Source organism: Trachypithecus francoisi, unplaced genomic scaffold (assembly GCF_009764315.1).
Source record: "Trachypithecus francoisi isolate TF-2019V2 unplaced genomic scaffold, Tfra_2.0 Lachesis_group8, whole genome shotgun sequence".
Lineage (NCBI taxonomy): Eukaryota > Metazoa > Chordata > Mammalia > Primates > Cercopithecidae > Trachypithecus > Trachypithecus francoisi.
The window spans coordinates 105,771,676-105,797,059 of record NW_022681473.1 but is presented as its reverse complement, the minus strand read 5'-3'; the positions used below and the strand labels follow the sequence as shown (position 1 = coordinate 105,797,059).

Genomic DNA, 25,384 nt, shown 5'->3' with positions numbered 1-25,384 from the left:
TTGAGGAAGATCAGCTTGTCTCCTCTTAGTGCCAGGAGCGTTCATTTGAGCAGTGGCCTAACACGTGGTTCTCAGCCCTGAGCACAAAGCAGAACCTCCTGGAGGTCTGGGAAATGCAGGTTGCTGGGCTCCACCCCCCAGAGCTTCTGCTTCAACAGGTCTGAGGTGGGGGCCAAGAATGTTTATTTCTAAGCTGGGGGTCCAGCCTGGGTAATATAGTAAGACCCCATCTCTTAAAAAAAAAAAAAGGACGCATTATGTCGAATAAGTTCGCAGGTAATGCTGCTTGTCCAGGGAGTACCTTTGGGAATCATAGCACCAAGAGTCGCACCATTATCTGTGCAGGCAGGCCAAGGCTCAAGGAGATTAACTCATCCAGAGCCATCTATCTGGAAAATAACAGAGTCTGGATCAAAATCTCTGAATCCTATACCCTTCCTGCTTCACCTGTGCCTCCCTTTTGCTTGGGAGCAAGGCTGGATGCAGGAACAAGCGAGGCAGATGCAGGAGACTTTAGGAAGGTGTGTCCAGGGAACAGCTGTCCCAAGCCGGGGCCAGGCTGCCCCACCTAACGCTAAGCTCCCATGCACCGCCAGGCCCACCTCTGGCCTCTGTCCAAACACCACCTCCCTTGCCTCATGGGGGCCCCTGGAATTTCCAACAGGGAGAGATCAGCATGGGCTATGGAGTCATTTTCAAAACAAAGGGGGAGAGGGGAGAAGAAAGTTTCCAGCAGCATTTGCTCAGCAGTTTTTCATACTTAATTAAGGCCCTCGTTAGCCTGTCAGATCCTGATCGTTTCCTGGCAATATTAGCACTCCTCCTGGGGTAGTCAAGGGCCCCTGCTTTAGCAATAGTGTCTTTTCCATAATTATATTACCTTCATTTTGTTCGAACGGACGATCTGTATTAGTTTATTACATTGGGTCCCTAATTACATGGTGCTTATATTTTTACACCTAAGTAATATGAAACAATAATCATTCTCAAAGAGGATCGTTAGGATGATGTATTATCATTTAAATGCTCATAAAAATTAGAGTTGCCTCTTGTGGGGCAATGGGATCTAATTACCTTCCAGCCAGTCTGTGCCTCCTTTCTCCCACTCGGAGCAAAGCAGACTCTGTCTTGCGCTTTGTCCCTAGCCCTCGGATGCCAGCAGGAAGTACCACCAGAGTTCCCCCGAGCTGATGTGGATCTCGGGGGATAGGGTTTCGGAGGCCTGTCGTCTCAGGAGGGGCAGGCTGCACAGTGCCCCAGGGTGAGCCTCAGCTTAGACTCAAAGGTGGCTCTCAGAGGGACAGCGTGACCGGCAGGAGAAACACCTAAGCTGGTCTCAGAGAGTGTTTTCCCATCATCCAGGCCTTTTAGTGTGTTCGAGTACAAGGGCATGAGCGAAGGTTTAATGGTCCCAGAGGTCCCGAGGTCCCGGTGGAAGCTCCTCTCCTGCACCAGGGTTAGCTGAAGTCCTTTTCCCTTCTTTGCCTTCCCTTCAGCTTGGAACAAGGACACAGGAGCCCCTAGAACCAGGCCTTGGCCCACAGCCCTGGTCAGATGACACAGAGGGGCGGGCAGCCATCAGATGAGATGGTGCATTGCAGACACCTCCAGGTCTGGCTTGGTGGCCTTCCAGGTCTGTCACGTTCATCACAGCGGGATTTCCCTGGGCTGTAGTGGCCCGCTGGGGAATTCCTAGGGGCTCATGCCTAGAGTTCATCACCTTCTTCCCCAGGATTTAACCACAACCAGGAATGTGCTACCCGGAGAACAAGGAACCAAGTCTGTAAAGATTTCTGTCTGCCCCAATCTCCAGGAAAGGAAACTCGGTTCACTTCCTGGCCTCCCTGCCCCAACTCTCACTATCAGGGCCCTCGAGTCAGGAGGTCCCTCCACTTGTCTAACTGGATGCTCCTCTGGTTGGACCATGGAATCCAGCCTGGGACATAATTGCTGTACTGTCACTCACACCCACGACTGACTGGACCCTTGGTTCTCCCCCCACCCCCTGCAGTGCCCAGCCAGCCCCCTGAGAACGTCCGGGCCCTGTCCATCACTTCTGACGTGGCCGTCATCTCCTGGTCGGAGCCCCCGCGCAGCACCCTCAATGGTGTCCTCAAAGGCTATCGGGTCATCTTCTGGTCCCTCTACGTGGATGGGGGTGAGTCTGCTGGGATGATGGCTGGGCCTCAGGGGAGAGGCGCAGGGTCAGTGGGGTCTGCTCCCAGGTGTAGTTAGAGCTAAGCACCCTCCCACGGCATGACAAGGGGAAGTGCAGCCCCCTCTTCTCCACACGGGGAGGCCACAAGGGGACGATAATGGCTATAGGGGCCAGGGGATAGTGAGGAAGGGGCTCGGGATTCACTTGCACACCTCCGTGTTCAACTGAGGTCAGAGGCAGGGGCAAGGGGGGTGGTGGTACACAGGGTGGCATCTCTGGTGCGGGGTGGGAAGGAGACGCCCAGGTACTCCCAGACAACAGTGTGTGTTTGGGGAAGTATTGGGGGCATGAAAGGGGCAGATCAGCTTTTGTAGTTTCACGTGTTGATATTAGGCCTTTATGGCTGTGTGAGTCAGATACCAGCGGGGAATAGTCGGTACATTCAAATGGGGCGATCAAAGAGTTTAATGAAGGGACTGAGAAGGGAGGTGGGCACCTGGGGTGAGCATCAGCAGAAAGCCGTCAGCACCTAAGGCCAAGGGGGAAAGGGAGGAAGCAGGGCTACCAGAACCCAGGGAGAGCCTCCCTTGGCCAAACCCAGCTGGAGCCAAGCATGCAGCAAGGCGTGTTTTCTGTGCAAACAAGCCACCCAGGACCCAGAGAAGGGCAGAGAGGTGCACACAGTGGAGCTAGGGGGTAGGAATGGCAAATGGAGAGAAACCAGTAAGATGGCCCAAACTTCTGAATGTCTTCCTCGCCCTGGAATGTGCAAACAGGTTTGAGTAGCATCCTACAGACACACCAAGCTCCCGCCACTGGTGTACACAGACCTTCATGCGACCTGGAGGCTTGTAGCTCACACAGGTCAGAGGACCAGCGTCCCAAATTATGGAAACATTCCACTGAAGGCCTTTGTCATCTCAATAGACCACAAAGGACTAAAATGAGTTTGCCCCCATTCTGGCTTCTGCCTCCCAGCCCCCTGGGCCCTCTCTTCTTTCCTGGAGGACCTTGGAATCCAGCTCACAGTCATTTGTCCAGCGCTACTATGGTCCCCTCTCCCATCTAGATTCTGCTCTGCCCAGACACTCTGTCGTAGGAAGCATCTTTCCCCACCACCACTTCCACTCTCTCCCACAAAAAGCAGAGGGCTCCAGCTCAGGTAGAGTTCCCTGAAGGTCTCCCCAATTCTTTTGCTGTGCAGTGCCAGGCCACGCTGCTCACAATGTGACCTCATTACATTCATATTCATGTGGAACCAGGTAAAGGGTGGTTCCCTGTTTTTCAGAACTCGCTTCCTCTTTTCCAAGCCTGTGGGCTTCTCCAGCGTAGCCCCTAAGGAATGTATTGGCCTCGGTAATCCCCAAAGACCAGCTGGACACTTGACCACGCTGCCCTCTTCCTGCCCTTTCTCTGGCTCCAGTCCTGGACAGGCCAGCCTGGTTTTTGACTCCAGGAGAGGAAGGCCCTGCTGCTCCGGCCTCTGGGGGTCCTCCTGCACTGACCTGGAGTCTTCTCACGCTGGGCACAGCCTTCTCATCCTCTGGATCCTGGCAGCACTGCTTTCCCTGGCCAGGCCCTCTTCCTTGGCCTTTTGCCTGCCCTGGACCATCCACGAGGTGCTGGGAGGGGGATCTCCAGGAACTCATGTCTACAAGGCTGGTCCTCGGCCTGTTACTGGACCTGTCTTTCTGAAAGCCCAGCAGTCCTAGTGGGAGGCTCCAGAGTCTGTCCCTTTTCCTCCTCTTACAACTCTGGCCCTCGTGGGACCGTCTCCCTAAGCTCCTCCTTAGCGTCTGTGAGAAGGTCCTTGCAGGGCCGGGACGCTGGGTCCTCCCTAAGCCTCAGGAGTGTCCCAGCTCTTCGTGGCTGAGGCTATGGGCTCCACCAGCCTCACCCAGGCTTTCTGTGCAGGGAATGGCTGGGTGTCTTCAACGGTGGGGAGAAGGCAGATGGGTCACTCAGCCCCTTAACCGAACTGGGAGTCCACGGTGCTGGCCCAGGAGTAGTCAGAGGCAAGAGAGGCAGCTTTAGCCTGTCACACGTCATCCTCAGGTCGATAACTACCCAGGGAGGTCTGGCGGCCCAAGGCGGGCTGGGCAGCAGGAGGAGTGGCTGCTGAGCTGTGCCTCCTGGACGGGACCTCCTCTATCCAGGTCCAAGCCACTCCAGGCTCTCCCATGGGAAGGGAGTTGGGTAGTGGAAGGGAGAAGTGTTGCTTGGAGAGATGGAGAGAGAGAGGTGTTTTAAAGAGCATGTCAAGGTGAAATTGGTGCAAAGTCAACTGAGGCCGGGTCCAGGCCAGCATCTGCCGCTCGCCCTCACTGGGCCCTTAGAGAGACGTGGCCTAGGGGCAGTGGCCCACATCTGCTCCTGGGTACCTCAAGGTGAAAAACCCTCTAGTCCTCACCTCCATGGAGTTGAGAGCTGAGCCTGTGCAGTAGGTGTGAGCAGAGCCCAGGCAGCAGGGGTAGAAGCAGGGGCCACAGCCTGATGGAGCTGGGCCCTCAGAGTTTGCTGGTCTCTGGCAGAGTGGGGCGAGATGCAGAATATCACCACCACGCGGGAGCGGGTGGAGCTGCGGGGCATGGAGAAGTTCACCAACTACAGCGTCCAGGTGCTGGCCTACACCCAGGCTGGGGACGGCGTGCGCAGCAGCGTGCTCTACATCCAGACCAAGGAGGACGGTGAGTCCAGGCCTCTCCTCGGGACAGGCTGGTCCTGCTGCCCACTGCTCACCCCTAACCCCACCCCAGGAGGCAGGGTGAGAGCAGGATACTGTCCTTTCTCCTGCCCTTTGAGCCATTGGAGGGTGGCCTTGAGGACTCTGGAGAAATGCTCTAGGATTCATGCACAAGCAGATAAGCAACGTGAACCTCCCTGCACCTCCCCCCGCCTCCCCACACACACCTGCTCTCTGAAGCATTGAATCAGAGGCCAGAGAAACCCTCTCCCCCACCCCAAGGGCATTCTGTCTGTGGCATCTGCTCCCCTGACAGGTTCAGCCTGCTTTCCTCTGGATACAGATGTTGGGGCTGAGGGGGAGCAGGAGCGTCGCTCAGCACATCCCGGGTTATGGACTTCGTGGTCACCCCACAGAGGTGGGCTCTGGGCTCCTGCCTCCAGCCCTGCCACTTTCTTCCCCTCCCAGTCCCAGCTCTATCACTTAGTTGTTTCATAGGTGAGTGCTCTGAGCCGGGTGCCCTGTTACTAGAAGAGGTGTGACAAGTGACTGGCACACAGCAGGCACAGAAGCAGAAGACATCCTTGGCATGATGGCTTCCTCCCCACTCGCCCTCAGATTTTGCAAGGGATATGGAGACCCAGAGCCTAGGTCCTACCCAAACAATTTGGCTGAAGGCACTGGAAGGGTTTAATGTGTTGAAAGGAGTGACTCAGGCTGGGAGTGGTGGTGGAGAAGCTGCCATTGTTGCCCAGTGCCTGGTGACTGGACCAGCTCCCAGCTCAGCTTAATCTCCTGGCTCTCCCTCCCTCTCCCCCTACAGCAGGCCCCATCTCCCCTTATGCTGTGAGCAATTCAATATTTACCAACTTGCCTGCCCTACTTTTCCTGTCATTAATCCTCCCATCAAGGCCTCCTGGGACAGCTCTGGGCAAAGCCACCTGCTCCAGTGTGGAGACTGAGCTGAGATGGCATCTAGAGCCTGGTCCCATCTGAGGCCTCAGGGCCACACTCAGACACCTTTTGGCTTCCAGAAATGAGCCCCTGGGGCCCCCAGGCTTCTTCTTGCCCCCTAGTCTGATGCAAGGCCTACGCCATAAGCACCTCTACCTGTTTAACTGATCAAGGCAAGGCCCTATAAGGAACGCAGAGGTCTAGGAGCATCACCCTTCCCTGCAAGGAGCCTTTAGCCCTCTGCCCAGAGCCACACATGGTTATACACAGCAGGAGCCCGGGCCCAAAGAAGCACTGCCCCTCACCTTCGGGAGGCAGCACTGTAGCACGGAAAAGGCGTTCGTAAATACAGCAGAAGTACATGCCCCCAGCCTGGCATTCATGGGGAAGTCACTTAGCCTTCCTGAACCCCAGTTTCCTCATGATAAAATGGGGAGAGTGGTACCTCATCACGTACTAGTACTACATCTAAAATGTCAAGTACTAGCAAATAGCAGTTGCTTTATGGCTACCAAGGTGCTGGCAAGGAAATGATTGCTTCAGGCCAGATGCAGTGGCTCACACCTGTAATCCCAGCACTTTGGGAAGCCGAGGGGGGTGGATCACCTGAGGTCAGAAGTTCGAGACCAGCCTGGATAACATGGGGAAACTCTGTCTTTACTAAAAATACAAAAATTAGCCGAGTGTGGTGGTGGGCACCTGTAATCCCAGCTACTCGGGAGGCTGAGACACGAGAATCACTTGAACCTGGGAGGCGGAAGTTGCAGTGAGCCGACTTCATAGCACTGCACTCCAGCCTGGGTGACAGAGCAAGATTCCATCTCAAAAAAAGAAAGAAAGAAAGAAAAGAAAGGAAGCAGCATCAGAGCCTCCAAGGGGAAGCCCAGGCCACAAAGAACCCAGTGTCGGATGAGGTCTCATCCAGAACAGCAGTCATAATATGACTTAACCTGCCCAAGAGCCCCAGGAGGGAGGCATTATTTCCATGTTATAGGGGAGAAAACTGAGGCCTCCAGAGTGAAAGCTACTTTCCAAATGCCACTCAACTAACAGGGAACAAATCCAGGCTTTCTTGTCTCCACATACTTTATCCTTTCCATCAAACTACTTGTGTCTGTTAGGAAGCTGTTTGTTGTGAAAGCCAGCGAAAACAGATTTCAGCCATGAGCACATTTATTATCACACATAGCAAGAAGTCCTGAGTAGGACAGCTCCAGGGTTGGTTAAGTCAGTGGTTCCCAGCCTTCTGTTCTGCCATCCTCTGAATATCAGCCGCCCCTGCTAGGATTTCAAGATGGCTGCAGCCCTAGGGATCACACCAGACAAGACAGAGTTCAGACTAAGAAGAGGGAGTCTCTTCCTGTGGGCATGCCTCTCTTGGGAGTCAAAGTAACTTTCCCAGAAACCCCCTCAACAGACTTATCCTCATTTCCCATTGGCCAGAGTGGGGCCACATGCCTCTTGCTAAGCCAGTCACCAAACAGCAAATTGAATTATCATGGCCAGTTTACCCCAAGCACAACACACCCTCTAGTGTAGGTAGTAGAGACAGCTGTCTCTGAAGTGTGGAGGAACATAGGTACGTAAGCAAAAGTGAGGTTCTATTTGCAAGGACCAGGAAGGAACGGCAGAGGGTAGCAGTCAACTCTGCCTGTCCTCCACAGCCACCCCACCTCCACCAGGCTCTCCCGTTCATAGGTGGAAGTTATTACAGTTATTGCTCAGTTGGCATGGAAAGCAGACAGGTCTGTGGTCCAATTCCAGCCCTGGTATGGGAGCTTGTGCAAATATCCTCATCTGAAGACACCATGACCCCACCCTCAGGATTTTTAATTTTTCTAAAGGAAAAACAATATCAGCAAATTTAGAAAAAAGCAAAAGAAATTTAAAAGAACAAAATGCGGCCGGGCGCGGTGGCTCAAGCCTGTAATCCCAGCACTTTGGGAGGCCGAGACGGGCGGATCACGAGGTCAGGAGATCGAGACCATCCTGGTTAACACGGTGAAACCCCGTCTCTACTAAAAAAATACAAAAACTAGCCGGGCGAGGTGGCGGGTGCCTGTAGTCCCAGCTACTGGGGAGGCTGAGGCAGGAGAATGGCGTAAACCCGGGAGGCGGAGCTTGCAGTGAGCTGAGATCCGGCCACTGCACTCCAGTCTGGGCGACAGAGCGAGACTCCGCCTCAAAAAAAAAAAAAAAAAAAAAAAAAGAACAAAATGCAAACATAAATTCAGGTTTATTTACTGAGTCCAGATCTCTTAGTCCGAGCATGATTTCAGGCTGGCTTGGCTGGACCCAGTTAATGAGCTCCAGTGCTGACTCCTCAGCCTCCCTCTGTGAATACCAAACCTAGCAATATGACCTCCAAGTGCAAGGTTGACTTGGATTTTAGACCACTTTCAAGACCTTTAACTTAGGCATGACTAGACCCACGTTTTAGGAAGGTAATTCTTGTTGATGGCAGGCAAAGGGTGAGTAATAAGGACTAGTGTCAGAGAGACCGGTTAGAACCTGTCGAGGTAGAGACGAGGAAATTATGTATTAGGGCAGCAGCACTGAGGATGAACGGCAGTGACAAGTTTAGAGAAACATATCAGAGGAGTTCTACCTCCAGCAAGGGTGGATTGGGTGACTTAAACTCACTCTTCTTCTTGCTGAGGACAGCTAGGAAATATGGACAAAATACTTTTCAGAACACCTGTTGAAGGCATCAGAAAGCTAGCAGGAGAGTGAAGAATCATTAGGCCGGGATCCAGGGGAAAACAGAGGCCCCAGAGGTGAGCCTGACATTTGGAGCAGCTCCTTCCCTAAGGGACATTTGCTGAATCTGGAGGCAGTGGCCAAGAAGCTGAACAGCACTAGAAAGACATGAACTGGAAGTCAAGGCCTGCCAGGATGTGGGGGTCTGTCTGGTGAATCCCCCTCACTTAGAGTTGAGACCATGAAGGGTGGCACTCTAAGGATAAAAGTGGACCAAAAGCAGACAGTTCACCTTCAAATCATCCCAATACTGGAAATTGAATTGAAGTTACCCCAGAATGCTAGTGCCCAGATTGCAGGTGGCCTATCAGGAGCAAACATGAATCCTCTCTTTAGGAAGATAACATCAGCAGATGCCACAAATTATTTCTACAAACTATTTTGCAAATGCTGTGTCTGGCATACAGTAAAAAATAATGGACAGGAACAAAAACATGAACAAAAAAAAAAAAAACATGAACAAAAGCCAGCAGGGAAAAAAAGATAAGAGCAACAGACCCACAAAGGTTTCAAACTTGGGTCTTATCAAACATGGACTTTAAGATAATTATGTTTGACAAGATTGAAAACTTCAGAGAATTGGAAACTATCAAATGGAAAATCTAGGGGAAAAGACCCTAATACTTGAAATTAACTCAGTTGATGAGTTTAATAACACATTAAACATAGTTGAAGATGTAACTTGTGAATTGGAATACAGGCAGAAGAAAATATCCAGATGTAGCACAGAAAGACAAATAGATGGAAAATTAAACAGCAGGTAAGAAACATTGAACTTCAGTGTGTATACAGATCACTTGGGGATCATGTTAAAATTCAGATCCTGATTTGGCAGGTCTCAGGTGGAACCTCAGATTTGGAATTTCTAATATGCTCCCACGTGATGCTGGTAATTATCCACAGACCACATTCCAAGTATCAAGGACACAGAGGATGCAGTAAGAAGAAATCCCAAAGAAGAAGAGACAGAGAATGAAGTGGAAGATAAAATGTCTGAAAATGTTTCAAAACTGATGAAAGATATTAAGCCACAAATTCAAGAAGCTCTACTAACTCTATTGTCACACATTAAAGAAATCCGCACTTGGGGAGGCTGAGGCGGGTGAATCACGAGGTCAGGAGGTCAAGACCAGCCTGGCCAAGATGGTGAAACCCTGTCTCTACTAAAAATACAAAAAATTAGTTGGGTGTGGTGGCAGGTGCCTGTAATCCTAGCTAGTCGGGAGGCTGAGGCAGAGAATTGCTTGAACCCGGGAGGCAGAGGTTGCAGTGATCCGAGATTGTGCCACTACACTCCAGCCTGGGTGACAGAGGGAGACTCCATCTCAAAAAGTAAATAAATAAATAAAATAAATCCACACCTAAGCATATCATATGAAAGCTGATAAAGAAAACAGATCTTAAAAGCAACCAGAGGAGAAAAAACTGATTACTCCAAAGAATGAGCAATAACATTTTGGCTAACTTATCAGAGACAATGGAAACCAGAAAAAAAGACAATGATTTGTTTGTATATATATAAAATACATAAGGGAAATAGTTACCAACCTATGATATTATACCTAAGAAAACTATTCTTCATGATGAAGATGAAATAAAGACATTTTCAGACAAATAAAAACTCAGAGAATGTACCACCAACATACCTGCCCTAGAGAAATATCAGAGGATATTCCTTTTTTTTTTTTTTTTGAGACGGAGTCTGGCTCTGTCGCCCAGGCTGGAGTGCAGTGGCCGGATCTCAGCTCACTGCAAGCTCCGCCTCCCGGGTTTACGCCATTCTCCTGCCTCAGCCTCCCCAGTAGCTGGGACTACAGGCGCCCGCCACCTCGCCCAGCTAGTTTTTGTTTTTTTTTTTTTTAGTAGAGACGGGGTTTCACCATGTTAGCCAGGATGGTCTCGATCTCCTGACCTCGTGATCCACCCACCTCGGCCTCCCACAGTGCTGGGATTACAGGCTTGAGCCACCGCGCCCGGCCGATATTCTTTAACTAGAAGGAAAATGATCGTAGAAGGAAGCTCAGTGATGCAGCAAGTAAAGGCAGAGCAATTAAATGGTGAATGTATGGGTAAAGCTAAATTAATATTGGCAGCATAAAACAGCAATGATGATGATGATGTGTAATATAGAATTAAAATAAACAACAATGGGGTTGGACATGGTGGCTCATGCCTGAAATCCCAGCATTTTGGGAGGCCGAGGTGGGTGGATCACTTGAGGTCAAGAGTTCGAGACCAGCCTGGCCAACATGGTGAAACCCTGTCTCTACTAAAAATACAAAAAGTAACCTGGCATCATGGTGGGCACTCATAGTCCCAGTTACTTAGGAGGCTGAGGCAGGAGAATCGCTGGAACCTGGGAGGCAGAGGTTGTAGTGAATGAGCCGAGACCACATCACTACACTTCAGCCTGGGCAACAGAGTGAGAGTCTGTATCAAAAAAATAAAAATAAAGTGAAATAAAATACACAACAATGGCAAGGTTGGGACAGGGTAAATGGAAGCTCTAAGGTCATTGCATTGTCTAAGAAGAAAAGTGCCCATTGATATTAGACTTTGGTAAACTAAAAATTCATGTTGTAATCTATTGTAGAACCACTAAAAGTAGTGAAAGACTGTGTAATAGTCAAGCTAACAGAGGGAGGAAAATAGAATATTTTTCATTTGACTTAATTAAAAGAAGCCACAAAAGAAAAGAAAAAGAAAAAATGAAGATAGGATAGATGAGACAAATAGAAAGTATTTAGTAAGATAGTATATTTAAACCCAAATATAACAGTAATTGCATTAAAGATAAATTAACTAAATCCTCCAACTAAAAGATAAAGACTGTCAGTCAGGATGGTAGGTGAAAACCAATGCCCAAATATGTGCTGTTTACAGGAGATGTATAAAACATAAGGGTATACCAGCCATCCCACTACTGGGTATATACCCAAAGGATTATAAATCATGCTGTTATAAAGACACATGCACACGTATGTTTATTGCGGCACTATTCACAATAGCAAAGACTTGGAATCAACCCAAATGTCCATCTGTGACAGACTGGATTAAGAAAATGTGGCACATATACACCATGGAATACTATGCAGCCATAAAAAAGGATGAGTTTGTGTCCTTTGTAGGGACATGGATGCAGCTGGAAACCATCATTCTTAGCAAACTATCACAAGAACAGAAAACCAAACACCGCATGTTCTCACTCATAGGTGGGAACTGAACAATGAGATCACTTGGACTCAGGAAGGGGAACATCACACGCCGCGGCCTATCATGGGGAGAGGGGAGGGGGGAGAGATTGCATTGGGAGTTATACCTGATATAAATGATGAATTGATGGGTGCTGACGAGTTGATGGGTGCAGCACACCAACATGGTACAAGTATACATATGTAACAAACCTACATGTTATGCACATGTACCCTAGAACTTAAAGTATAATAAAAAAAAAATTTAAAAAAAAAACATAAGGGTATAGAAAGGTTCAACATGAATGGAAAAAATAAGATATATCATGCAAACTGTCTAATAGAAAGCTGGAATATTAGTGTCAGACATACTATACTTTAAGGCAAAAAGAATTAGTAGAGATAAAGAGGAATACTTTGTTCTGATAAAAGACTCAATTTACTAGGCAAATAAAGCAATTCTAAATTTGAATGTACTGAATAATATAACCTCAAAATATATAAACGCAAAAGCTGATGAATTACAAGGAGAAAGAGACAAATTCACAACCACAGTGGAAGATTTTGATACACCTCTTTCAATAATTGATATGAAAAAACATGTGCAAGCATGGAGATTTGAACACTCCAATGAGTGTACTTACCCCAGTGGCCATCCATGGACTCCTTTACCCCACAGCTGCAGAGACATCCAGCAGAAGTGACACACAGGGCTGCGTAGCAGGGAGGACAGGTGGAGTCAAGGACAATTCCCAGGTTCTGGAATCAGGTCCCCAGAAGGATGATGATGCTGTGTCTAGTTATTTTATTTAGCCCCAAGTGATTGACTAGGAAAGAAAACATTGAGGTAGGTGCCATCAGCTGAGAGGTGAGAGACAGAATGCAAAAATAATAATTGTTACAATTTATTGAGTGTCTTATGCAATAGGCACTGTGCTAGCTGCTTTACTTTATTTTATTTTATTTTATTTTATTTTATTTTATTTTATTTTATTATTTTTGAGACAGAGTCTTGCTCTGTTGCCCAGGCTGGAGTGCAGTGGCGTGAACTCAGCTCACTGCAACCTCTACCTCCTGGGTTCAAGTGATTCTCCTGCCTCAGCCTCCCTAGTAGCTGGGATTACAAGCACACACCACCATGCCCGGCTAATTTTTGTATTTTTTGTAGAGACAAGGTTTCACCAGGCTGGTCTCGAACTCCTGACCTCAGGGGATCCGCCCGCCTCGGCCTTCCAAAGTGCTGGGATTTCAGGCATGAGCCACCACACCTGCCCAGTACTTTAATTAGCGCTAATTCTCACTACAACCTTTTAATACAGTTCTTATATCCATTGTATAAATGGGGACACTGAGGCTCAGATAGGTAAAATAAATTGAATAGGATGCTATCACTGTCCTCAAAAGATCATAAAAGTTTCTAGAAGGAAAACAAGTACACAGCCATACAATGGAGAGAAGAGGATAGGGAGTGTGAGCTGAGAACAGGAAGCTTCCAGTCTCCCAGGCAGAGTCCTGGGGTCCCAGCTAGGTGAGACAGGCCCAGAGAGGAGGGCAAGGGGAGATCAGAGTCCATAAGAGTTGGAGTCCACTTCAGATGGATTTCCTAGTCACTTCTAAGGTAGACTTTCTTCCAGAAAGGACCCAGCCAGCACTCCAAGGACAAGGCCCTGGGCTCATGCCAGAAAACAGGCTGTGGTTCCAGCTTCAAGAAACTCACAGGCCAAAAAGGAAAGTGACAGTTGCTGGGTGTTTTCCCCCTAAAAACACACTTACAGTTAGTAAGGGAGTGAGGGTCAGGGGTTAAGGTCAGAGGGATCAAGATGAATTCCTCATAGGTTCTGTTTCTCTTTTGCCTATCGTAAGTCCTTGGTTCTGGCCAAACAGTTCTGAAGCTGGCACTCCAAGGGCCTCCATTTCAGAGACTTTGTTACAATTCCAAAATGATCATTTTCTCCTCCTACCTGTTTACCATGCTGGACAGACCCTCCCCCTCTAAACCACAGCTCAAGGATGGCAGCTTCAAGAAGCTCTCCCAGATTGATCTGCCTCCCTCTCCCAACCCTGTCATTTTCCCCAAAGGCTGTGCTCCTGCTTTCTCTCAACTGACCAGGCCTTCTCCCTGCTCAGTTCCAGGTCCCCCTGCTGGCATCAAAGCTGTCCCTTCATCAGCTAGCAGTGTGGTTGTGTCTTGGCTCCCCCCTACCAAGCCCAACGGGGTGATCCGCAAGTACACCATCTTCTGTTCCAGCCCCGGGTCTGGGCAGCCGGTAAGTGAGTTCAGGGCCAGATGCTGAAGGGGATGGAAGGAAAGAAAAGGGACCCTGTAGATCAGCTGGCTTCCAGACCAAACTCTGAAGCTGCCTGTGTCTGAGCTTCTGCCTGGATTCATAGATAAGAATGGGGACTGGTCACCCAGAGTGGCCGAAGCCTTACTCAGTGTCCAGCTTGGGTCAGTCCTCTGTTCCAGAGGCCACAAGATGGTCACAAGCACTGGAGGCTCCTTTGAGTCAGGTGGGTCATGCCCAACCAGGCAGGGTGGAAGGGAGGTCAGCCTCAGCTCTCCTGCTCTGGCTCACAGAGGAAGCTCCCAGCAGGTCCCCAGACTGGTCTGTGGCCTCTGGGAATGAACCATCTTTCAACACGGTTGGTCTGGGCTTGGAGGAGCTGTTGGAGCTCTGCCCTGCATGAGCGCCTCTGCATGGAGCAAGCTGAGGGAGAAGGAAAGATGGGGGAAGGCTGAGAGAAGGCACAGGCATCTCTGGGCCAGGGCCTGGGCTCAGGCGAGAGGAGAGAATTGAGAGTCTGCAGTATCCGCCCTAACCCTCGGAGCAGAGGGGGCAGCCCCCAAGCCAGACATAGGGCAGGGGGCTAGCCCCACCCTTCCACTGATGCTGGGAGGGTCCCCACAGAGAGGGAAGGGAGGATGGGGATGGATGCAGTGGGATATGCACCTATATCCCATCATATGCATTTTTCCCTCTGCCTCTTTCATCATCTCCAGCCAGTCAACCACAAAGTCCTGCTGAATGACTACTATAGAGCATGCCTGTTCTAGGTACGGGAGCAGGAGCAGATACCTGCCTTCAAGGGGCTTCCAGTCTAGTGGAGGTGGGTGGCAGAGGGGAGCACACTAGAGGGGCAGGAGTACTCTCAGGAAGATGTGCCCAGGGCTGGAAGCAAGGAGCAGAAGCAGGAGCAGAAGCCTGCTCCTCCCTCCATCAACAACTGGATATCAGCCTGAGATCTGCAGATGAGCTTCTGGCCACCAGGAAAGCTGCCCTGAAATTGCTCAGTAATTGTGTCATCATCTCCTCCTATACTCTCTGCTTTCCTGTGGTCTTTCTGAATTACCCTGTGAGTGGTAGGTGGCCCAGCTCCCCGCCAGTGAGGCCAGAGTTCTATTACCAGAGGGGAAGCCCACTGACTGTGGCCCCTCCTCTCCATCCTCACGGCCACTATCTCATGCAGCAAAGTACATACACGTCATCACTGTACACCTCCGCGAATTTTCACAACCCACCCAAGCAGCAGCGCCCAGAGCACGGAACAGGACATTACAACACCCTGAATCCCCATGCCCTCCTCCAGCCCCCACTTGGCCCTCCTCCCGGGTAACCATCATCCTGACCTCAATAGCATAGATTAGTGCTGCTTCTTTTTGTACTTTGTATAAATGGAGTCATACCATTTGTCCAGCTTCTTTTACCCAACATTATTTTGAATTCCTGAATTTCATTTGCAATGTTGTGTGTGGTTATAGCTCATTCATTCTTCTGTCTAGTTTTTGTGTGCATACCTTACAATTATTAATCCATTGCGCTAGCCATTAGTATCCATTGATGGAAGGCTTTGGGGCAGTTTTCAGTTTGGAACTCTTCAAATGGCGCTGCTGTGAACATTCCTGTATGTGTCTCTGGCTGCTCATGGGCCTGGGTCTCTGTCAGGTGTGCACCTAGGAGAGGCAGCGCTAGGTCACAGGGCCTGCAGGTGTTCCCTGAGAACAGCCTGCCGTTGTTGGGTGCTCATGCCAGTCACACCCCCACTCACAGGGGATAAGAGTTCCAGGGACCCCACATTGGTGCAGACACTTGGTGTTTTTCGGGCAATGCTTTCAGCCCTGTGTTCTGCTGTTTTCCCGTCTCCCCTCGACTCTGCCACACACACACACACACACACACACATACACACACACACACACACAAGGTTCTCAGGACACTGAGCTGTTCACAATTCTGGACAACACTGTGCCTCTTCACACCGCCACACCTTTGCCCATGTGGTTCCTCCTGTGGGCAACCATGTCATGGGTTCCTCCTATGGCATGCTTCTCACCCCCGTCAGACACTGAACACATTTGAAGGCAGTCACTGTTCATATATCTGTCTTCCACCCTGGTCTCTGAGGCCCCCATGAGGACAGGGGCATCATCTTTTCATCTTTGGGCCCCAGAGGCTGAGCACTGTACCTGGAACATCCTGGTCATGGAATACATGTTCCATGAACAATGAATCAGTAGCAGCCTGGCAATTCTATAGCCTCAGATACTGGGCAAGCTTCCTTTCCTTAATTGGTGGGAGAGGATAGTCATTCTCTAGCTTGGACTTTTGCAGTCATTTCCTCCTCTGATAATGAAGTCTTTCCAAGGGCTTGGTGTCCGGGAGCCACGCCTCCTCACTAACTCAGGCTTCAGGGTTCCTCTCCTGGGCTCCAGAACAGAGCTCCTGGTTCCCTCCCCTCCTCCTGCTGCTGGAGACATTGGGACCCTCCCTCCATCTTCTTCGTGTCTTGCGATTTCCCATCAGACAGTATCACACAAGTCCTGCTGATGTGATGAGAGCTTCAGTTCAGCCCTGCAGGGGAACTGGGGGCAAAGGCTGGGGAAAAACTGAACTTAGTGAGGGACCTGGGTACCTGGGGACCTAACCACTGTGTGTGACATGATCACTTTGCACAAATATATTCCAAATTCCAAACAAAGTCACAAACTCATTTATGAAAGACAGCTCTGGGAGAGGGTGCTAGGGATGAGGGCACACACGTGTATCAATGACAGTGCAAAACCGTGGCATGAGCTTGGAGTTATAGGCAGATACCTGAGACTGTGTGTGCTCACACATGCTTGCAGGAGCAGATGAACCAGTACCTGTGGCATCCTCAGAAAAAGACTGTGTATGGCCTTGACTCTAGGGGAGTTGCCCCTGGGGACAGCCACAGCTGCATTGAATCCTGGTAGATATTTTACTAATAATATAATACATTTTTCACTGATTATAAAAATAATGTAATTTTATTATAGAAAATCTGTAAAACATATAAAAGAATAAAGAGGAAAGTAAAAATTACTTCTACTCTTACTTCCTACAGATAAACACTGCTGATGTTTTGGTATATAGTCTTCCAGTCTTTGATCTGTACATATAGTACAGGTTTTGAGGTGCTTCATTAAACCAAATTAAAATAATATCATACATAATGTAATGAAATCTGCTTTTTTCATGGAATACCTGTTGATGCTTTCCTACACCATCAGATACTCTTCTAAAACATTGTTTCGTGTGTGTGTGACGGAGCCCTGCTCTGTCGCCCAGGCTGGAGTGCAGTGGCACCATCTCGGCTCGCTGTAACCTCCACCTCCTGGGTTCAAGTGATTCTCCTGCCTCAGCCTCTCAGGCAGCTGAGATTACAGGCACACACCATCACGCCTGGCTAATATTTGTATTTTTGTAGAGGCAGGGTTTCACCATGTTGGCCAGGCTGGTCTTGAACTCCTGACCTCAGTGACCCACCCGCCTCGGCCTCCCAAAGTGCTGGGATTACAGGCATGAGCTACCACACCTGACCTAAAACATGATCTTGAATGGCTGTTTACAGAATCTATTTAACCAGTCTCCCATTATTCTATATTTAATGTGTCTTTCAAATTTTCACCATTATAAATTATGCTTCAATGAGCATCCTTCACAGAAGTCTTTAAGCACATATTTTCATATTTTCTTAGGGTACATTTCCATAGGAATTCCTGGGTCATGAAGAGTGTAAATATTCTTAAAGTTCTGCATACAGATTTACAAATTGCCCTTCAGAGCATTTGCACCCATGTACGTTTCCACCAGCAGGGGGAGTGGCCAGCAGCATTGTCCTTTGCACCTATGCTGATCCCACATTTGTTTTCTGTTTTGTTCTGCTTTATTTTTGTTAGATGGATTTTTTATAAATGTGCCTTATTTTAAAGTACCTTTCTTTGGTTACTAGTTAGGTTTTATATGTTTATTGGCTATATTTTTCTTCTTTGGGTAATTGTCAATTTACATCCTTTGTCCAGATTTCTATTTGGGTTTCTCATGTTTTTCTTATTGATTTATAAGTGTTCTTTACATATTAAGGATAATAGCCATTTTCTGTCATATAAGTTGCAAGTTTCTGCCAATTCATTGCTTGCCTCTTGATTCTGGTTTTTGGTTTTTGGTTTTGTTTGTTTGTTTTTTTGTTTGTTTTTGAGACAGAGCTTCGCTCTTATTGCCCAGGCTGGAGTGCAATGGCATGATCTCAGCTCACTGCAGCTTCCACCTCCCAGGTTCAAGCAATTCTCCTGCCTCAGCCTCCCAAGTAGCTGGGATTATAGGCATGCATCACCACCCCTGGCTAATTTTGTATTTACTATAGTAGAGAGGAGATTTCACCAAGTTAGTCAGGCTGGTCTCAAACTGCTGATCTCAGGTGATCTGCCTGCCTCGGCCTCCCACAGTGCTGGGATTACAGGTGTGAGCCAGTACGCCTGGCCTTTAGTTCTGTTTTTGATGTACCATAGTTTTTCTTTTTACAGAAGCTGAATTTATCAATCATTTCCATTTATGATTTTGCCTTGATTTTTATGATTAGAAAAATGGATAAATATTTACCTATAGTTTCTTCTTTCATAGCTTGCCTTTTTTCAGAAACCTTTGATCCACTGGAACTTTATTTGGGGATACGGCTATGTGCTTTTGAACATGATTTTAGGAGACTCATGTAGTATCCAGGTTAAAAGGAAAGCACCCAGGATCTAGGTTGGATGCTAATACCTACAAAGAGAAACCAAAATTTCTTTCCCTGTCTGTGTAGGCACAAGTATATACTCAGTTATACACTGATGCACACAAGCATATACACTCAGCTGTTCACCACACATGCACATGTACATAGAAACACATACGTTCCTGTACTGTCACCAAAAATGAGCCCAGAGAAGAACATGTCTTAGTTTACAAAGGACGTGTATACCCCTCCCTCCTTGTGCCTCAGTCACACACAGGTTGGGCAGAGCTGTATGGCTTCCCTAGTTTACGAAAGAGAAAACTGAGTGTCCAGAAACCATAGACAACCTTACGGGCCATATGCCCAGGGGAAGGGCAGGCAGGTGTTGAAACCACTACGCCACCTCACACTTCAAGCACATATCAACTACAGATACGTATACCAGTCCCAGAGTGCCGTGGCCTGAAAGGGCTTCCCAGTCACCAGGCCTCAAGGGTGGCTCTGCACCTGCCCCTCCCCCCAGACCTCCTGGATTCAAGGCCAGACCCCCACGAGGGAGGCAGGAGTATGCCAGGGAGCTCCATGTGTGTGTTGCAGAGATGCCTGTGCTTTTCCCCTAACATTTCCCTGCAGATGGCCTGGGGCCAAAAAGGATGCCTCCCCCTGTTATAAGTTATTGGGCTTCTCAGCCCCTCTATGGGGCATTAAGAATGTCCCTCTGTGCCCATACATGCCTGGAGGTCTGTTCCTCAGCACGTGTGTGCATGCGTCTACATGTGTGTGCGCCTGTGAGCGTGTGTGTGCAAGATCCCATGACTGCAGAGATAACTAATTATTAGCTCCCTCTGGCCTCGGGCCTCCATCTGTTCTGGGGCTGCTCCCCCTCCCTGGACCTCCGTTCTGATTTCAAAGGGGCCGTGGGGCTGTCCTCCTCTCCCTTCCCCGCGGCTGACCAAAAAATAAAATAAAATGAAAGTCAGCCCCATCCCACCCGTGCCAGGGAAGAGGCTGACAGGAGGTCTGCAAACTAGCGCTTATCAAAAGCTCCTTCTCAAATTCATTTCAATATCTGAGCCTCTGGTTTCCAAGGCAACATAATCTTTTCATCAAAGCAACTGGTAAAACCACTGGGATCCGATATTGTTTTGTTGGCAACTTGTCAAAACTATCATTTTGTTTAAAAAAATTTATAGATTTGTATAACCTACCAATATATATATGGTGATCTATACCACTTTATATATATATATATATAAAATACCAATTAATAATTAATAAAGTTAATAAAGTGCTGCCCAGTAAAGCTTTCATAGTTCCCTCTCCCGCCCCCTCCTCCCTGGACGGGCGGGCATGCTGCCTGCAAAATGCAGGAGTAGTAATTAGACAGCAGGGCTAGGAGGTGACTGGGAGCCAGGGCAGGCTGCAGGAGCCTGTCTCCAACCTTCATCAGGCCGAGGCAGTCATTTGGTTTCTTCCTGAAGACTCTTTCCTCAGGGCTTTCCTGGCACCCCCTGTCCCTTCGCCTGGCTACCCCATCCCTCACCTAAATCATTCACATCCCCTGTCCTGAGCCACAGTTGCCAGAGCCTGGATCCGTTAAAGAGGTAAACTGAGGCTGACCCAGCAACACCACGAGGCAGGCCCATCAGCTCCCAAGGGCCACGCCCAGGGCGCACTCTGTCCGCTGCATCTCCCAAAGTTGGAAAGGGCAAATAGAACAGAATCCTGCCTGCCACCTGACCCCACCGTCCTCTCCTCTGAGCCTTAGGCACTGAGGAAGATGTGGAGGCTGGAGGGCCCCAGTTCTGCTTCTTAGAGCTTCTCTGCCTCTGCCCCGCAGGCTCCCAGCGAGTACGAGACGAGTCCAGAGCAGCTCTTCTACCGTATCGCCCACCTAAACCGCGGTCAGCAGTATCTGCTATGGGTGGCCGCCGTCACCTCTGCCGGCCGGGGCAACAGCAGCGAGAAGGTGACCATCGAGCCTGCTGGCAAGGGTGAGAAGCCTGAGGCTGGGGCAGAGGGGCAAACACTTCCAAAAGCTCCCTTCCAGAATTCTGGTTCTCCCCACACAGGGGCTCTGCCTGCTCCGCTCTATCTGCGACCCGACTGTGAGGAACTGGCCACTCGCCTGCCTCCTGGATACACCAAGACTGGGCCTCTGCTGCCCCCTGACTCCAGCAAAGCCTCACAACAGGCTGCAGCCAGCTCTTGCCTGGGGCGGGTGGACAGGGTGCATGCACTCAGTTCCCGACTCCAAACCCTACTCCCAACTTGAAAAAAGGGGAGTCGCCTCTACCCCCAATTGAAAACCGGGCCTTTGTCCCAGTGCTCAGCTCCTCCAGAGGTGGCTACAGCAGGGTGTGCTGCTCCCACAGAGCAGTCAAGGCTCAAAGGAGAGCCCCCATGCTGAACTGGACACCCAGCAGGAGTGGTTCCAGCAGTGGCGGATTGCTGCGATCCACAGACCTTTACAGATCCCATGCTGTGAAGGAGGCTCTGGGCTAGAATCAGACCCTCTTAGGGAGTGTCCCACTGAATCTCTGACTGGGACATGAGTGTGCCATGGGGGATGTACCCCCACTTTTCAGAGGAATGACACTTCCAAGCCCTCATCCCCAGGGCAAGCTGCAGCAGCCGCACAGGTAGAGCTGCAAGGCTGAGCGCCTGTCCCGTCCCTGGGGCGTAGGAACTGGCCACAACTAGCCCAGGACCACAGGTCTTCTACTTGCCGCTGGGCCTCCCTGGGCCCTTCCTCACTCTCCCACTCTCTTACCCACCGCAGCCCAGACGAGAGGAAGTGGTGCCTGCGCAGCCTGGCCACCCAACCGGGGCAACTCAAGCTTCTCTTGACCCAAACACAAGAGCCCCAGCCCCTACCCTGTCGCGGGCTTAGCCAGCCAGCATCTGATCGAGGGCCTATGGTGGGCCAGGGGCTTCCACCTGTCCTGCCAGCAGGGCTTGTTGACCCATTCCACAGCTGAGCAACCTGAGGAAGGAGTGGCATGGGCTGAAAGACAGCCAGGAAGGAGTGAACTAGCTCTCCCAGCTCCAAGTCAGGGCTCTTTCCACACAGCCTCAGGGCCTCCTACCACCAACCTCTTCTTCAGAAAGGGAAGGGGCCTAGAGCCTATCACCTTTCCAGAACAGCTGGCACTGGGCCAGAGGCAGGAGTGTGAGGGCTGGACATCTTTGTAGAAGGCTGGCCCCTTCTCCTGGGGGCATTAAACAAACACGGTCCTAGAGAGCTGTGGACTTCCTAGAACACATTTACACAGCGTCACCTCACAGCTGCACACCTCACAGGGCAGCTGTGCACACACATGAACACACGCATATGCACACACACTTATACACAGACCTGCACACTCACACACTTATGCACATACACATACTAATGTGCATACACGTACACACCACACACTAATACATGCACATACATGCACACACATATGGACACACGTACACACTAATACATGCACACACATGCACACACGTATACATGCGCACACACTATACACACCAAAAACATGCACACACATGCATACACACGCACACAGTATACACTAATACATGCACACATATGCACACACATATACACACGCACACTATACACACTAATACATGCACACATACACACACGTACACACTACACACACTAATACGTGCACATGCATATACACACGTGCACACACAGTATACACTCTAATACATGCACACACATGCACATGCATATACACATGCACACACACTATACACACATGCATGCACACATGTACATGCATACACGCAGACACACTATACACACTAATATATGCACACACATGCACACACACACGCACACACACTATATACTCATACATGCACACACATATGCACATGCATATACACATGTGCACGCACTATACACACTAATACATGCACACATGCACACGCATACACACGCATACACACACTACACACTAATACATGCACACATGCACACGCATATACACACGCACACACAGTATACACTCTAATACATGCACACACATATGCACAAGCATATACACATGCATACACACTATACACACTAATACATGTACACACACATGCACACACATACTCATACACACATGTATACATGTGCACATTCACATATGCACATACACACTAACACATGCACAAACACACGCATATGCACATATACACTAACACATGCATATGCACACACATGCAGATGCACAAACACGCACACACATACACACACATATGCACACACACCCTGAGACACACAGAGATTCAGGGAGCCAACCCCAGCCTGTGGCAAAACCAGGTCTAGAAGCTGATCTCTGGAGAAACTCGGAGAACCTCCACAAAGCCCCCAGGCTTCTCACTGCCCGCCCCTGGAGGCCGTCTTCATGTGGACCCCTCTGCCGGGCCTGTCTGGGGCCCCTACTGCTCCAAGCAGACCCCAGAACTCCCCTTCTCTCAGAGCTCCTTGGCAACTGGCATGACCAGCACAGGAGCCCAGCCCCCATGCCCTGCACCTAAACCTCTCAGCTGCTTCTTCACTCTCACTCTCCCTCCACCCAAGAAGGGCCCCAGCTCCATGAGCCTGCTCTACTCTCTGAGGCATTTGGGCACTTGGTTCCTTTAAATCTGGGCCTGGCGAACTCTCAGGCATTAGATGCATTTACCCACCCACCACACTCTGGGCACCTGTGGCCCCGCACCTTCTGTGATGCTGCTGACCCAGTCCTCCGCAGCCACCCTCGGGGCACTCCCGTCCTCTCCTCTCTGCCTGTGCATACCGATCCTAGAGTTGGTCACTTCCCTGTCAGTCTGCATCCCCTCCTGTGGCCTCATCACGCCTGCTGACTCCCAGATCAGCGTCTTTGGTCCAGGCATCTCTCTGGTGCTCCAGAACACGCACCCGCCTGAGGTCTAGCTACAGCTGTGGCTGCACTGTGGACTCAGTATGAGGTGAAGCCATCTGGGCCTTCCTGCCAAGCCTGCCCCTCCTCCAGTGTGCCCTGTTCCCATGAGGGTGCCATCACTCACCTTGGTGGCCCAGCCAGAATCCTGGGAGCCATCCTCCCCTCCCCACTCTCTTCCCCCAAAGCAGCCAGACCCCAAGTTTTGTCAGCTCTTGCTCTGAGCCCCTCATCTCCCCACTGCCACACATCACCTCCAGCCTGCATTCTGGCCACCAACGTGTCATGGTCTGTGTCCTCTGGGACCCCCTTCCACCAAACTATCCTCTGCAAGCAGCCAGGATGCATCTGAAATCGGCTGAGGACACCACTCCTTCTTTTTTTTTGTTGAGACAGTCTTGCTCTGCCACCCAGCCTGGAGTGCAGTGGCATGATCTCAGCTCACTACAACCTCCGCCTCCCAGGTTCAAGCAATTCTCTCACCTCAGCCTCCCGAGTAGCTGGGATTACAGGCACCTGCCATCGTGCCTGGCTAATTTTTGTATTTTTAGTAGACAGGGTTTCACCATGTTTGCCAGGCTGGTCTTGAACTTCTGACCTCAACCTCAGGTGATCTGCCTGTCATAGCCTCCCAAAGTGCTGGGATTACAGGCGTGAGCCACCGCACCTGGCCGACACTTCTTATAACCCTCTGGTGGTGGCTGTCTAAGAGGAAGTCCAACCTCCTGGCCCTGCCAACAAAGCCCCCAAGATTCTACTCCTGCCCATCCCCCTGGACTTAAGCTTTGGTTACCCCAGAGTATTTGCAAACCCTCACACCTGCCATGAGCTTCAGGTCTCCATGTCCCTGTTCAGTGCTGTTCCCTTTTCCTGACATACGTTTCCTTCCCTGCATATAAAGTCTTTCTTAGCCTTCAAGTGAGAGCTTCCAATTCCAGATGCTGTTCCCGGCCATCACCTCCACTGCCCACTTATCAGGCAGCATTCGAATTCCCCCTGCCTTGCACCCCTGGGCTTCATCGTGCCTGCACCTACCATAGCATTTTGCCCCTGTTATAATTTTTCCTTAAGTATCTGTCTCCCTCTTTGATGGTGATCAACGTGAGGACAGGGAATAAATCATACTCATTTTTTCAATCCTCAGAGCCTCATGCCATCCTGACCATAACTGGTATTTCATCAATGTTTCTTGAGTCAACGTCTCCCAGCCAATATTCCCTGACACCCACCCCTTACCAAAAGCCCAAGGTGGAAGTCAGATTGGGGAGGGAGGATTTGAACTGTAAATCCAGGTAGCCCTGAGGAAGGAGGCAAGGATATTGTGCAGGGGTAGAAGTGGCGTGGCCCTCATCCTCTCCTCCCTGTAGCCCCAGCAAAAATAATCTCCTTTGGGGGCACCGTGACGACACCTTGGATGAAAGATGTTCGGCTGCCTTGCAATTCAGTGGGAGATCCAGTCCCTGCCGTGAAGTGGACCAAGGACAGGTGTGTGTCGGGACCGTGGAGGGATGGGGTGGCCCCAAAGAGGGATATAGTAGAAGAGGTGTGAGGAGGAGAGTCTGGGGCCCTCCTCCCTGGTGACCCAGTTGCCTCCAGGCCCTGTGGAGGCCCTGCAGGGTGTACTGCTACTGCTCTCTCAAGCAGGCCTAGCCTCCTGGCTCCCCTCTTGGGAGCCAAGGACCTCCCTTCCCCGGATGGTTAAAGAGGCCGG

General features: G+C 50.0%; 1 protein-coding gene across 1 annotated transcript in view; it reads left to right on the top strand.

Annotated features, from left to right (window-relative positions):
* The window catches only part of DSCAML1 (DS cell adhesion molecule like 1), a 104,720-nt gene that overhangs the window by 67,083 nt on the left and 12,253 nt on the right, over positions 1 to 25,384 (top strand). Inside the window, exons 15-19 of the mRNA XM_033207186.1 lie at positions 2,012 to 2,158; positions 4,690 to 4,845; positions 13,874 to 14,013; positions 20,601 to 20,754; positions 25,041 to 25,158. Coding sequence (XP_033063077.1) covers positions 2,012 to 2,158; positions 4,690 to 4,845; positions 13,874 to 14,013; positions 20,601 to 20,754; positions 25,041 to 25,158 — 715 coding nt within the window. The remainder of the gene's footprint in view (positions 1 to 2,011; positions 2,159 to 4,689; positions 4,846 to 13,873; positions 14,014 to 20,600; positions 20,755 to 25,040; positions 25,159 to 25,384) is intronic.